The sequence below is a fragment of the Xenopus laevis genome, chromosome 2L, assembly GCF_017654675.1.
Source record: "Xenopus laevis strain J_2021 chromosome 2L, Xenopus_laevis_v10.1, whole genome shotgun sequence".
NCBI lineage: Eukaryota > Metazoa > Chordata > Amphibia > Anura > Pipidae > Xenopus > Xenopus laevis.
The window spans coordinates 114,249,619-114,263,120 of NC_054373.1; the positions used below are offsets into that span (position 1 = coordinate 114,249,619).

Genomic DNA, 13,502 nt, shown 5'->3' on the forward strand with positions numbered 1-13,502 from the left:
TGCATGTTCATTATGTGAGCACTCTTTTGCATAAAAATACTTTTACTGTAGAGGTGTGTAGGATAAGTGATCATAAAACCATTATCTGCTATGAAAAGTGGGCTGCCTAAAGCTCTATTGCTTATAAATCTGTCTGGTTATTAGCGTATCTCTCTCTCCCTTCCTATAGCAATGAAGTTAATGGTTCATTAAAATGTTGCGTCATTGGCCTTTTAAGGAGTACATTTATTAAGGACAAATGGAACATTTTCAATAATTACTCCAATATAAACATAAATAGGTAGGGTGGGTATTGCAATATTTTTGAGCTATCAAACATGCACTATATACCTCACTATAAATTGGACTTTCCTTGTCTTTTATTAAATAATACCACAATGTTTTAAATTATTTGTATTTTTAGATTGTATCATTTCAAATAGCTCAAGCCACCATATTGCCCTGCCATTAGCACCTGCATGTGTATATCCTTTGGCCCCATAGAGAAGTAGAAAGATTTTCTGCATTCAGAAGTGCTGTATTCATTAGGGACAGGCTGGGGAGGCTCCTATACACATTCTTCCTGTCCCCCAAATTTGTGCATCTTTCAGATTGATAATCCAGAGTGAGATGCAGAGCACAGCAAGTGTTTACTGAATGAGCACCAAGGGGAACAATTTTGCAAATAAAAAAAGATCTTACATGCAAGCCAAGTAAATGTAATCATCTTACCAAAGCAGGAGTTGACAAAGCCATACCACTGGCAGCCGTATTCTCCACCAATCCATTTGCCTTTAATACTTGATGTGAAACTGAGCGTTGTACCAGACACACAGACCAGCATGTCACTAGCACTAATATTCAAAAGCATCATATTAACTGGCGTTCTCAGAGTTTTAAACTTGCAGAAGAGTATAAGCACCACAAAGTTATTGAGAAAACCAAATACAAGTATAAGTCCAAGGAATATTGCCACAACTGTGTGTCCCGTCCTAGACAGCACTGCTTCCGGTGGAAGCGACAAATCATTTTCTATGTAAGACATAGAGTTTTCAAAAGATATATTGGTTGTCCAGTTTTTTATGGTAGACATCATGACAGATGATTCAATTCATCAATGCTCCATCAACCATGTTAATAAAAATGTGCGCATCCAGTCATAATGCTGTTTTGTTCTGTATAAGCGTCTTGTTTGTTGGTTGCCATATTCTGCGACATCAGACTGAATTGATCTATAACAAAAAAAATTGAGGTTAAAAAATGTATATACAATTCATTTCAGTGACAAATAAGTAAATTCATGAGTTACATTTTTTTGTTATTCTTCCATACAATTAATGCTTGAAAAACACAGGGAATTGCCATTTATCTTAAAAGGATGGCTATAATTTTTCAGCATTCAGACCATAAGAATGATTTCTGAATGACTGAGAGAGATGTTTTAAATGATAAAAAATAATAACTGTTCTAAATGGATTAAATGATATATTTATAAATATGTATTGACAAAATACACTGTTCTTTTGTATAGAAATAAAAATGTTACTGTCAGCACCATTTATACTTTCTTTGCTGCCATGCTTCTAGTTCTCATACTCTGAGCCAGTGATGCCTTCTTGTCTTGGACACTACCTGCAAGTGTCTATGTTCTTCCCTTATCTCTGCGTTTCCTCCAGGTACTTCTTTCCTTCTTTGGAAAATTGACTGTATTGTGTGTGACTGGGATGAAGATTGGATTGAGATTTGGCTGCTAGATCAAATCTACGTAGACCCTGGCTTGTGATGTGTTAGTTGCACCCTGCCATATTACTGTCCCACCCCCATTACATCTTTGCCCTGCCCCATCATGTCATTGCCATGCCCCCTTACATCATAATCCCATCTCCCCACAGCACTGGCTGGTATTATTTGTTGACAAAGATGGCATGCCTAGATAAGGGACATACATTTAAGCACCCCTGGGGAAGGGATTGATGACAGTTCTATATAAATGAAGGATATAATAATAAAAAATAAAATATTACAATAAATATAAAGACAATAATATGAGTACAGCATGGAAATCATCTATCACAGTAACATCTAATTCAAATAAAGGCCAACTATCCCATTTAGACAGACCATTCCTACGGTGCTTTTTCAAGCCTTGTATTTTATCTCTTCTTCCCATAGTTATATGTTTATCCAAAATATGATGTCACATATTTATGGTTACTTCTTTTACTGGCAGTTTATTCCATTTCCATTCTACACCATAAACTCAGTGGGGCATCATGACCATGAATGTACTAGTGATGCCTCATGACTCCCCCAGTGGATTCTATAAATATAATATCTGCAGCAATTTTGATTTTGCTACCTCGGGCTATAGCTCATATGCATGTCATCTATTAATACTAGAGGTTGAATTAGAATTTCAATATATATATATATATATGTATATAATTGCATTCAAGTATAACAGTTCTAAATGTAAAGGGGAACTATATGAAAATAAAAAATGTTCTGCCTGAAATTTGTAATTCTACACTATGCAATGTGGGCAGGGTTTGATATTAGGCTATGCTTGGCACAGGAACACTACCAATGCCTAAGTCGGGAGAGGGTCAGGGGGGGGGTCGGGAGGGGTCAGAATCCAATTCTGGCACACCGGCGTCCAATTCGGCATGCAACGTTAATTGAACTTGGTGGGCCGGTTCTGGGCTGCAGCCCGGCGGTTGGGGACCCCTGTTCTACACTACTGTTCTACACTACTGTCCTACACTACATCTTATGTTGTAATTTACTTTTTTTTCCCAGTGATGCCAACCAGGCCCCAGAAAAGAAAATACACAACTTTATAGCCATTGTAAATACACATTACCTGATCCTAGGTTGATTAGATTTAAAGACCTCTAGTACTCATCTGTCTGAAAATAAATCATAGCCTCTCTGATGTCCATTTAAAAGAGAAATAAAACAGTAATGCTTAATCCCCCATCCCCCCAAACAGCTATAATAATATGTAAGGCTTACTCCCCTTGGATTTTTTCAAACATTCAGCTTGAATTTGACTTTCAAAGTGCCCCATGGGAGAAAAGGAGATTGCATGTTGAATTCCTCTGCGATGAACTTTTTTTTAAGTGTCTGCAGATTAAATATATGCTCACATCATTACCCTCAAAGCTGTCCGAAGTAGAGACATAGTTGGACATTCACTAAGATTCGTTATTGCGCCAGCGTCCGATTCGCTGCGGTTCGCCGCACTTCGCCAGGCGTATTTTCGCGAGTGCTACGCAAATTCACTAAAATCCAAAGTTGCGCTCAGGGGAAGTGTAAGGTTGCGAAGTTGCGCTAGCGTTAATTCGCCAAGCAAAGCAAAGTTACGCTAGCGATATCGATTTGCATACGGTGCCAAATTCAAGTTACAATGGAGGTATATGTAGCATCACTACACAAGCCTGGGAAACCTTCAAAACAGCAAATAACATTTTTATTTTGCCCTACACATGTGTCCACTGTATAGTTAAGGTGCCATGAGTTAGGAAATGTAGGGGGGAAGGAGGGTAGCCCCAAAAAATTTCGATCTTTTTCAGCCGATCACCCATAAAAAAAGAAAAAATGCCAGCGTTTTTTGGGACTTCTAAAAATGTTTAACTTTTTTTGAAGCAATCCCTATCTACTCTATTGCACTTCGCCTGGTCTGAGGTGGCGAAGGAAGTCTGGCGTAAAAGGTAGCGTTCAGAATAATTAGTGCGTCAGTGAATTTGCATAGTTAAGTCCGCAGGCATAAGGGTGCGAAGTAACACTAGCGAATTTACGCCAGCATAAATTAACGAAAATGCGCTACGCTGGCGCATTCACGCTAGCGTTAGACGCTTCGTCGTTTAGTGAATTTGCCCCTTAAATTCAAGCTGCAGACACTGAAAAAAAGCTTAGGTGCAGATATGTTGTACACTATGTCTTTGGCTTCTGTACCAACCCTAGGCAACGATAGCCCTTTAGCTGGGAAGATCTGTGCCTCCAAAAATGCCCCTATAGCTCCCCATCTTCTTTTTTGCTGATTCACTGCACATGTTCTGTGCCGTTTCAGTTAATGAGTGTAGGGACGGACACATAATATACTGAACCTGTTAAATATAAATGTCCCAATATAAAGCTGAAGCCTTTAAGTTTAGTATATAAAATGTGTCATTTCATTTTTAAATTTTAGATCTTCTTTAAATTCCCTAATTCAATAAAGTTTAGGTGCTATCTGGAGATGCTCAGGATGCACTAGAAGAAGATAATTTACTGAAAAAGAAATAGTATGTTCTGTATGTCAGAATGGCTGAAATGTTTAACAGAGAATATCTGATTTGTGAAGATAAAAATAAAATGAAGGCAACTCTAGGATAATATAATAAATGGTTCCACTGGATAATTCACCAGTCACCTTATTGCAGTATGGGACACGTCTGGGTATTGAAAGGTTTGTACCACAGCTATGCTCACTTATACACTTGATTAGCAGAACAGCAGATACCAAGGTTTAAAAAGGTAGATTCAAGTTTCAAGAAATACTGTTAATAAAGTTATAAGCATGACCAATGGTATTTACATACCAAACAGTATGTGGAATAGTTATTCTTATCAGGAAGGTATGGCTTCCAATTTCCAAGAATACAATTACTAGTCTTATTCTTGTTAAACCTTGGCAATTATCCATACCAGTTATAATCATTTGCTTAAGTATGAAATGGAATTATTATGTTATATAAATGTTCCAAGAGCAACTCTCTTCTCTATTCATATACATAGTCCAAATTATATTTCTATATCTAGACATTCTTTATTATATGTGTGTGTGTGTATATATATATATATATATATATATATATTTCATTTTTTTTATGAAAGAAATTGTAAGGAACATTGCTCATTACATTATAAACATTAAGATAAATATATTATATTTAAAAAAAAAATCTGATTTTTTTTTTAGAAAGAGAACATAATAGATATTTGCTATAGTATATTTAAAGAAATAGTAGTTCATTTGTGACTGATTTGCTTACTTCTGTAAGACATTGTAATCGATCTTAGGAAATGCAGAATATAATTATATTGATGGCAAAACAATTGTATTGGGGTTTTTTAATGTGTAAATGTGTTCCAGCAGAATTTAGGAATGATGTTCTAAATTATGAAAAGGCCTCTTAAACAGAAAACCATTGGTCCAAAACATTCACCTTCCAACTAATAATTAATCCAACTATTAATAATTAGCCAAAGAGCTGTCCAGACACTTTCAAGCAATGAGATCACAATATATTCTGTACTAATTAAAGTGCTTCATAACTTCTAGAAGCACATTTATCAAAGGTCGAATTTCAAATTCATGTGAGTTTTTTTAACTCTAATAAATTTAAACATACTCGAAATTCAATTGGGGGGTTATTTAATTTTTTTAAAAAAAAAAAAAAATTTTACCGACTCGAAAGCTTGAATCGAATTTAAAAAACGATTTATCTCCGAAAAAAACCTCAACAAGGCTAGTAACATGTCCAAATTGGTCCCTGGACCTCTCCCATTAACTTATACATGAACTCTGCAGGTTTTAGGTGACAAATAGTCTGATTAAAATTTTTAAAGAGCCAGAGTTTGATAAATCTTGAAACCCTAATTCGAATTAAAATTTTAATTGAGTTTGGATAATTCACAATTTGATTTTGAGAGTTTTGACCATAAAAAAATTGAAATTCGAATTTTCAATTTGACCCTTAATAAATCTGCCCCCTGATGTTATGTTTGAGTGTAGTGGTATTTCTTTAAGTAATAAAACGCTTTTGAGATTTTTTTTTATTAATTAGCTAGATGCAAAGTATTCATCCAGTGTGTCATTGGGTAAATGTAAAACAATAATCTGTCATGCTACCAAGGATCTAGCTAGGGTAGAGCTGCCATGTATTCTGGGCTTGGCAAAAGCAAGGGGGCATGGTTGAGCTGTAACAGGGTGTGGGTTGAGGTGGAACTGGGCAGGGTCAGGTCATAGTTAAAAATCTTTACAAATTTGCCCTAAAAACTTGATTGTATGCCCACAAGCCCAAAGTAAACTTTGGAAAAAGGAGTCTATTTATTGCCCTGAACAACTCTATCCACATTTAACTTAAGTGTCTTAATTACAGTCCATTTATCGACCCAGATGCCTCAGAAACTGCATGTAGGACTGAGAATTGGCTACTTCATATTTTACGATTTACAGTGAAACCTTAAGTCCCCTCATTTTGTTTCCCCGCATTTTACATTTTTTATTTGTGGTCCCACCAGTTTATAATGCATTTCAACGGGTGCATTTCCCTGATTTTAAGTAATGTTTTCCAGGATTTTACATCAAACTTTTGTCCAGATGTACCCAAAAATGTCTTTTTTCCCCTCTATGAATGATATTATTGGTGAAATAAAGAGGTTTAAAATACTAACCAAATGATTATTTTGCATGGTTCTAATTCAAAGTCTGCCCCTTATACAGTCCTGCACCAATCACTTATTGCTTTAGGTTGTGTATGTGACAGACAGAGAGGCACATGCCCCCCATAGTGTAACATTAACACTGCAATGCTTAACCCTTGTTATTAACACAGTAAATATTGTATCTCAAAGTAAAACCGACTCCTGTACTTAAATCCTTTTAGTACTTGTAGAAAAGTTTTTTAACACATTTACCTGATTTAACATTTTCTATGGTCACAGCATAGAAAAGTGTTTTGAAGTTTAATAGTTTCACATTTTAAAATTAAATTAGCCCTATTTCAAAATAGAAATGCAGTTTTATTAATACAAAGATGTGTGCAGCATTCACAGTTCACATGGAAAATAGTCATATAAATGTATGAAAGTGCTATTATTATGCATGTAAAGCTCCTAAAGGCACCTGCACTCAATTATATATACAATTAAATTTCATTTATTTGAGCTGGAGTAATCTATTCTTTACTCTATTTAGCCAAAGCTACAGAACAGAAACATATATTCCTCATAGCTGTGCATGCTTTCACATGCAGGAATTGGAACAAAATGTAATCACTAGGTCTAAAATAAAGGGCAAATTTTGTGAGCCCTTACCCAGAATAATTTGTGAGCAATATGCCCATAAACTGGTATGGCTGAACTACATAATAGGAACATAAATGGAATTATAATCCTTTCTTTGAACTGAATATGAGAAGAAAATTATTTTTTTTACATTGTGTTTCAAGTAAAATATTGTGCAAGGGGGCCACTTTGGTGAAAGTCTTATACAAAATAGGCAGCTGATGTACTTTACACAAAGCACTTTGTGATATATATCTATTTCTTATATATTTTTGTTAACAATTTTCATCATAAATATTAATGAATAATATATTTTTAGTGGAGTACCACAGGGCTCTGTACTAGGTCCGTTGCTTTTCAACTTGTTTATTAATGACCTGGAGGTGGGCATTGAAAGTACTGTTTCTATTTTTGCAGATGATACTAAATTGTGCAGAACTATAGGTTCCATACAGGATGCTGCCACTTTGCAGAGTGATTTGTCTAAGTTGGGAAACTGGACAGTGAGGTTGTGGAATGCACTGCCGGGTGATGTTGTGATGGCTGATTCAGTTAAGAATGGCTTGGATGGTTTTTTGGACAGACATAATATCAAAGGCTATTGTGATACTAAACTCTATAGTTATAGTATAGATAAGGGTAATATAATTTATGTGAAAGTAGGGAGGGGTGTGTGTATGGATGCTGGGTTTTCATTTGGAGAGGTTGAACTTGATGGACTTTGTCTTTTTTTCAACCCGATTTAACTATGTAACTATGTAAAATGCTTTGCTTTTAAGTGTAGTAACACAAGCAGCATACCTTGTACAAGCCTTAAAATCCCCTTTAATTGGATTAAAGGTAGTCTATCAATGGACAAAAATCTCAGTATAGGAGATTCAGGGCAAAACACCATTATTTTAGCTGAAAATGTCCAGTTTTTTCTTTATAAAAAAATTTTAAGTTAAAATTGCAGTCCTGAAAGTGACCAATGGGCAGAAGTTCCAATTAGCCTGTCCTAGGTCAGCTAAAAGTGTCCCTGATTTGTCATGTTATCTGGTAACCTTTTTTATATGCAACTTGTTTGTTTGGCATCATTTTGTTTCATTTTCTGTTTACTCTAACCCTATAACCACTTTGCAATTTGCTAGGTCAGTCTGGAATATGTCTGCTTCTCCAAAAGGTATTCTTCCCCAATTTCTCTTACTTTCCCATTTTAATTTTTTTATTGCCCTTCTTCATATTTCATTTCTCCCCCTCTGAACCTAACCAATGCTTTTTTTTAATCCTGACTACTCAGTAAGGAGACTAAAACCTGCATTGTAAAGCACAGTAGGAAGCTAAGAATGCAAGAAAAAATATGCAAAACTATGTCAAATACACATACTGCCAAAGGTACACGACTACAGTAAAATTTCTCTACAATGTCCATTAAATTACAGCCACTTAGCGACTCTTTTTCACAATTAAAAACTGGTGAAAGCTGCTTTATAGATAAAAAAATATTCATGAAGGGATAATATATATTTCCTTTATTTTAAATACATAATAAAATATAGTGACAGAAAATTCTATACATTAGTTTGTGCCTGTGTTATGGAATATTCCTAAGCCAGTGTATGGCTATGGATGGCTGTTCCCACAAGTATGGCGTGAACACAAATATGTAGAAAATCAGTGCTTGTACTTCTAATAAAATTAGTTTTATATTTTGATGTGCCAGCAAAAATGTGAAACCATGTTTACCAGCTTTTATAATACACACAAAAAGAGGAACAAAAGGCACACAAAGCCCAAAGCACATATAAGCAATGAAAGATATATATGTACTGTATAGATTATTTTGTGCAGTGTTACCTGGGTACCCAATGCTAAACAGCTTTAAAATGCATATTGATAGGGCATATGTGATCTGTATGTATCTTTAATCCTTTTATCAGCAAAAAGGCAAAGGGAATCCTAATGCTGACAGGAACCCCCCACTAGTGGATGGTTTGCTATAATGAAATGCAGCAAGATATGCTGCAAACAAAGACTCAGAATTGGCTGCCAGCCTGCCAGAAGCTGTTTTGAAACTATCAATTATTCTACCTGCAACAAGAGTAGAAGAGTAAAAGCAGGCAGTAGTATAACCACCATACAGCAGACCCAGCAGAAGTAAGAGTGGGTAGGCCGCTGACTCTCATATATACTGTAAGAGTCTCTCTACATAACCACTTCAGACTGCCCCTCTCAAACAAGTAATCAGGCGGTGGAGTGAACCATCATCAAAGATTTTTGCAGGGAAGCCTGGCCTCTTCTAGTAACACCAATGGAAGCAGAGTTCATCAGATACTCATAGTTAGATTTGTCTCCACCATGTAGTCATTGCTTGCAAAATGTACTCAAAGTTGGCTAGTCTCTACAAGGACTCATAGCTAGGCTTGTCTACACTAGGTTCTTATAGCTAGGCTTGCTTCCACAAAGTACTCATAGCTAGGCTTGCTTCTACCAGGGACTCATAGCTAGGCTTGTCTCCACCAGGCACTCATGGGTAGGCTTGTCTCCAGCTTGTACTTATAGCTAAGCTTGCTTCTACAAAGTATTCATAGCTGGGCTTGTCTCAACCAGGTACTCCTGACTAGGCTACTCCTGGCTAGGCTTTTCTCCACAAGGTAACTAAGCTTTCTTCCATCCATCTGTTAGCAGAAAATGGTAAATTCAGTTCTCCCCCTTTAAAGAGAAGAAAATGATTTTCCAGGAGAAAAAAAAGATCATTAAATGTAAAAATGTAAGAATAATTTAGCAAAATGGCATTTTTAAACTGGGGAAAACATTGTAAATATTTAATCTTATATTATACAACAATCGGTTGGTTATAACTGTTTGTACAAAGAGATGAGATAATTACAAATGTGTTTACATGCTTGCTGACATTTATAGGAGGACATGTAATTGCGCATGGCTGTGACACATATTGGCCCCTGCATTGTGCACATTGTGAGTGCTGATATTCTTCCTTGGCCCTTTTGTTATTTAGAACTATAACAATATATATTACTCTAAATTTCCTTTTCATCTGTTATTGTGTTATCATCAGTGATGTGCAAAACAAATCATCCTAGATTTAAATGGCAGCTGGTATTTATTAAATAATGATGTATCATTCCTTAGGAGTGCAAAAGCTAAGCCAATGAATCAGAGACACTGAAGCATACAGAGATATATACTGGCTTACATCTCTCGTGTAGTCATGTCTAGCAGAAGCCACAGAGGTTATTCTCTCTTCTCCCATTCCTATATTCATGTTATTTATATGATATAAAGGTAGAGACCAGCTATGCAAGTCAAAAGATGATGAAAGAAATACTGTACATTATATTCTATAGCTACAAGCTCCATTCTAAACACACATTAGGGGGCAGATTCACTAAGGGTCGAATTTCGAAGTTAAAAATACTTCGAAATTCGACCCTCGAATTGAAATCCTTCGACTTCGAATATCGAAGTCGAAGGATTTAGCGCTAATCCTGCGATCGATCGATCGAAGGATTTTTCGTTCGATCGAACGATTAAATCGTTCGAATCGAACGATTCGAACGATTTTAATTCAACGATCGAAGGAAAATCCTTCGATCAAAAAAAGATTAGCAAACCTATGGGGACCTTCCCCATAGGCTAACATTGACTTCGGTAGGTTTTACCTGCCGAAGTAGGGGGTCGAAGTTTTTTTTAAAGGGCAAGTACTTCGACTATCGAATGGTCGAATAGTCGAACGATTTTTCGTTCGATTCGTTCGATTTCGTTCGAATTCGAACGAATTTAACCAATTCGATGGTCGAAGTACCAAAAAAATACTTCGAAATTCGAAGTATTTTTCATTCGAATCCTTCACTCGAGCTTAGTGAATCGGCCCCTTAATGAAGGGTTTTAAATGACTAATCCCATGGATAATAAAAACAGACCATAACTGCAATATGAATGAAAAAGTATGAATAAAAATGTAATCATTTAACCCTTTGCCTGCCAAGCACGTACACCGTACGTTCTGGCAGGCAAGGGCTTTAACTGCCAAGCACGTACATTGTACGTGCTTGCAGTTTTACTTGCTGTACTCTGCATCAGCGGCTTTAGCCGCCTCTGCAGAGGTTTAGCAGCATTGACAGCCCCCTGGGCAACGAGGCTGGGGGGCTGTCATGTCGGTCCTGCGACTGGATTGTCGCAGGGCCGACCTAAAAGAGGCAGACACAGCAAATCGCGTGTCTGCCTTGCTGCTCTGCTTCCTCCTGCTCACCTCGTGTTCCAGCGACGCCCACACACTTCCTGCTTGCTGTGAATCTGCAGATCTCTCTTCTCCAGCTCTTAGATCAGCCAAAAACGGTAAGTGCCCTTTATTTTACACACTTGCATACACCTACCTACATTATACACACATACACACATATTTTAGTAGTAAAAAAAAAAAAAAAAAAAACGTTTTTTTTAATTTTTCATTTTCCACTTATATGCACTTATATGCATTTATATACACTTATATGGACTTATATACACACTTATACACACTTATACACTGTCACAAAATTCTTGGAAGTGTACACACATGTATACACATTTTATTTTTTTTACTTTTTCATTTCACCAATTTGTGTTTTTTTTACCCATAAAAACTGTTTATTTCAGCAGCATGACTATTGGATAATCGATTTCGGCCACTAATTATGCTGTCGGTGCAGTTATTTTGTTATTTCATTGATTTGCACAATTTTTGTGGTTTTATTGCAATTTTATCCCTGGATTATTGTTCCTTATGTATCTTTAGTATAGTTTTGCTGTTTGGTGCTTTGGTATATCATTTTACTTAGATTGATCCGTCAGAATATATGCTTTCCAAAAATATATGGTTTTCTGGGGTCTTTTTACAGTTTGGGGGTCTTACGGCACATAATGCACAGTTGGGGTTCTCTTTTCAGCAGCTTAGTTGGCCAGCGTGAAAATTCATATGCACATTTTTCATTTGGGGCCGTATACACCATATACTTTGGTAAATCTATGCATATTGGGCATCAAACTATTCAGTAGACCTCTGATGTCCATATTTGGGGTGATTTTTCTTTGTACGTAAAACATTGTGTGAGATAAATGTGGCATACTTCAACATTTTTAGGCGATTTTCAGAAATGTAAAAATCTCTATGTTTATAAAAGTTTTGCAGTTTGGTACTTTGCTGTAGAAAGACGTCTTTATCTTGGTTGTTTTCGTCAGAATGTGTACTTTCCAAAAACATATGGTTTGGGGGGTCTTTGCTGTTAGGAGGGTCTTGAGGCACATAATATGAAGTCAATGGTCTATGTTTACAGAAGGCGAATCGGCAGCAGAGAAAACTCATATTCACTATTTACATTTGGGATCCGCACATGCCAGCTGCCTTGGTATATCAATGCATATTGGGCATAAAACTGTTCAGTAGACCCTTGGCATCAGTATTTATGGTGTTTTACAATTGTATGTAAGAAGTTGGGTGAGATAAATGCGGCCAATTGCAATATTTTTAGGCGATTTTCAGAAATGTAAAAACCGTTGGTTTTATCGCCAAATTTAGGAAAGGCTTGCGACTTGGTACTGTGGAGTACAAAGACATGCATACCCAATTTGGATTCGCGGGAATGTGTACTTTCCGAAAATATATGGTTTTCTGGGGCGAACATACTTTTTTCTACCTTTGCCCCCCCCAAAACTATGTAAATGTGTTAATTTTGCAGTACCTGAAATGACAGACCATATGGGGGTCTTCCTTTTGGGGCCCTATATGCCACGTGCTTGGGTACACCTATACATATTGGGCATCAAACTGTTCAGAGGACCCTAGGCTTTCATATTTGGGGTGATATCTCTTGATACCTAAAAGTATGTGGGTTATACGATGCTGCAGGGTAGAAATTTTGAGGTGATTTTTGGAAATGTCGCCAAAATTATCAAATTTAGGAATGGTTTGCGGCTTGGTACTTTGGAGTACAAAGACATCCATACCCAATTTAGATTCGTGGGAATGTGTACTTTCCGAAAATATATGGTTTTCTGGGTTGAAATTACTTTTTTCTGCCTTTGCCCCCCCCAAAACGATGTAAATGTGTTGATTTTGCAGTACCTAAAATGAAAGACCATATGGGGTTCTTCCTTTTCGGGCCTCTATATGCCACGTGCTTGGGTACACCTATACATATTGTGCATCAAACTGTTCAGAGGACCCTAGGCTTTCATATTTGGGGTGATTTCTCTTGATACCTAAAAGTATGTGGGTAATACGATGCTGCAGGGTAGAAATTTTGAGGTGATTTTTGGAAATGTCACCAAAATCACCAAATTTAGGAATGGTTTTCGGCTTCGTACTTTGTAGTACAAAGACATGCATACCCAATTTAGATTCGTGGGAATGTGTACTTTCCGAAAATATATGGTTTTCTGGAGTGAACTTAATTTTTCCTACATTTGCCCCCCTCAAAACGATGTAAATG

General features: G+C 36.6%; 1 protein-coding gene across 1 annotated transcript in view; it reads right to left on the minus strand.

The window, feature by feature from the left end:
- The window catches only part of tmtops2.L (tmtops2 L homeolog), a 101,273-nt gene that overhangs the window by 75,238 nt on the left and 12,533 nt on the right, over nt 1–13,502 (minus strand). Inside the window, exon 2 of the mRNA XM_018247055.2 lies at nt 712–1,211. Within this exon, the coding sequence (XP_018102544.1) occupies nt 712–1,075 (364 nt within the window). The 5' untranslated portion in view covers nt 1,076–1,211. The remainder of the gene's footprint in view (nt 1–711; nt 1,212–13,502) is intronic.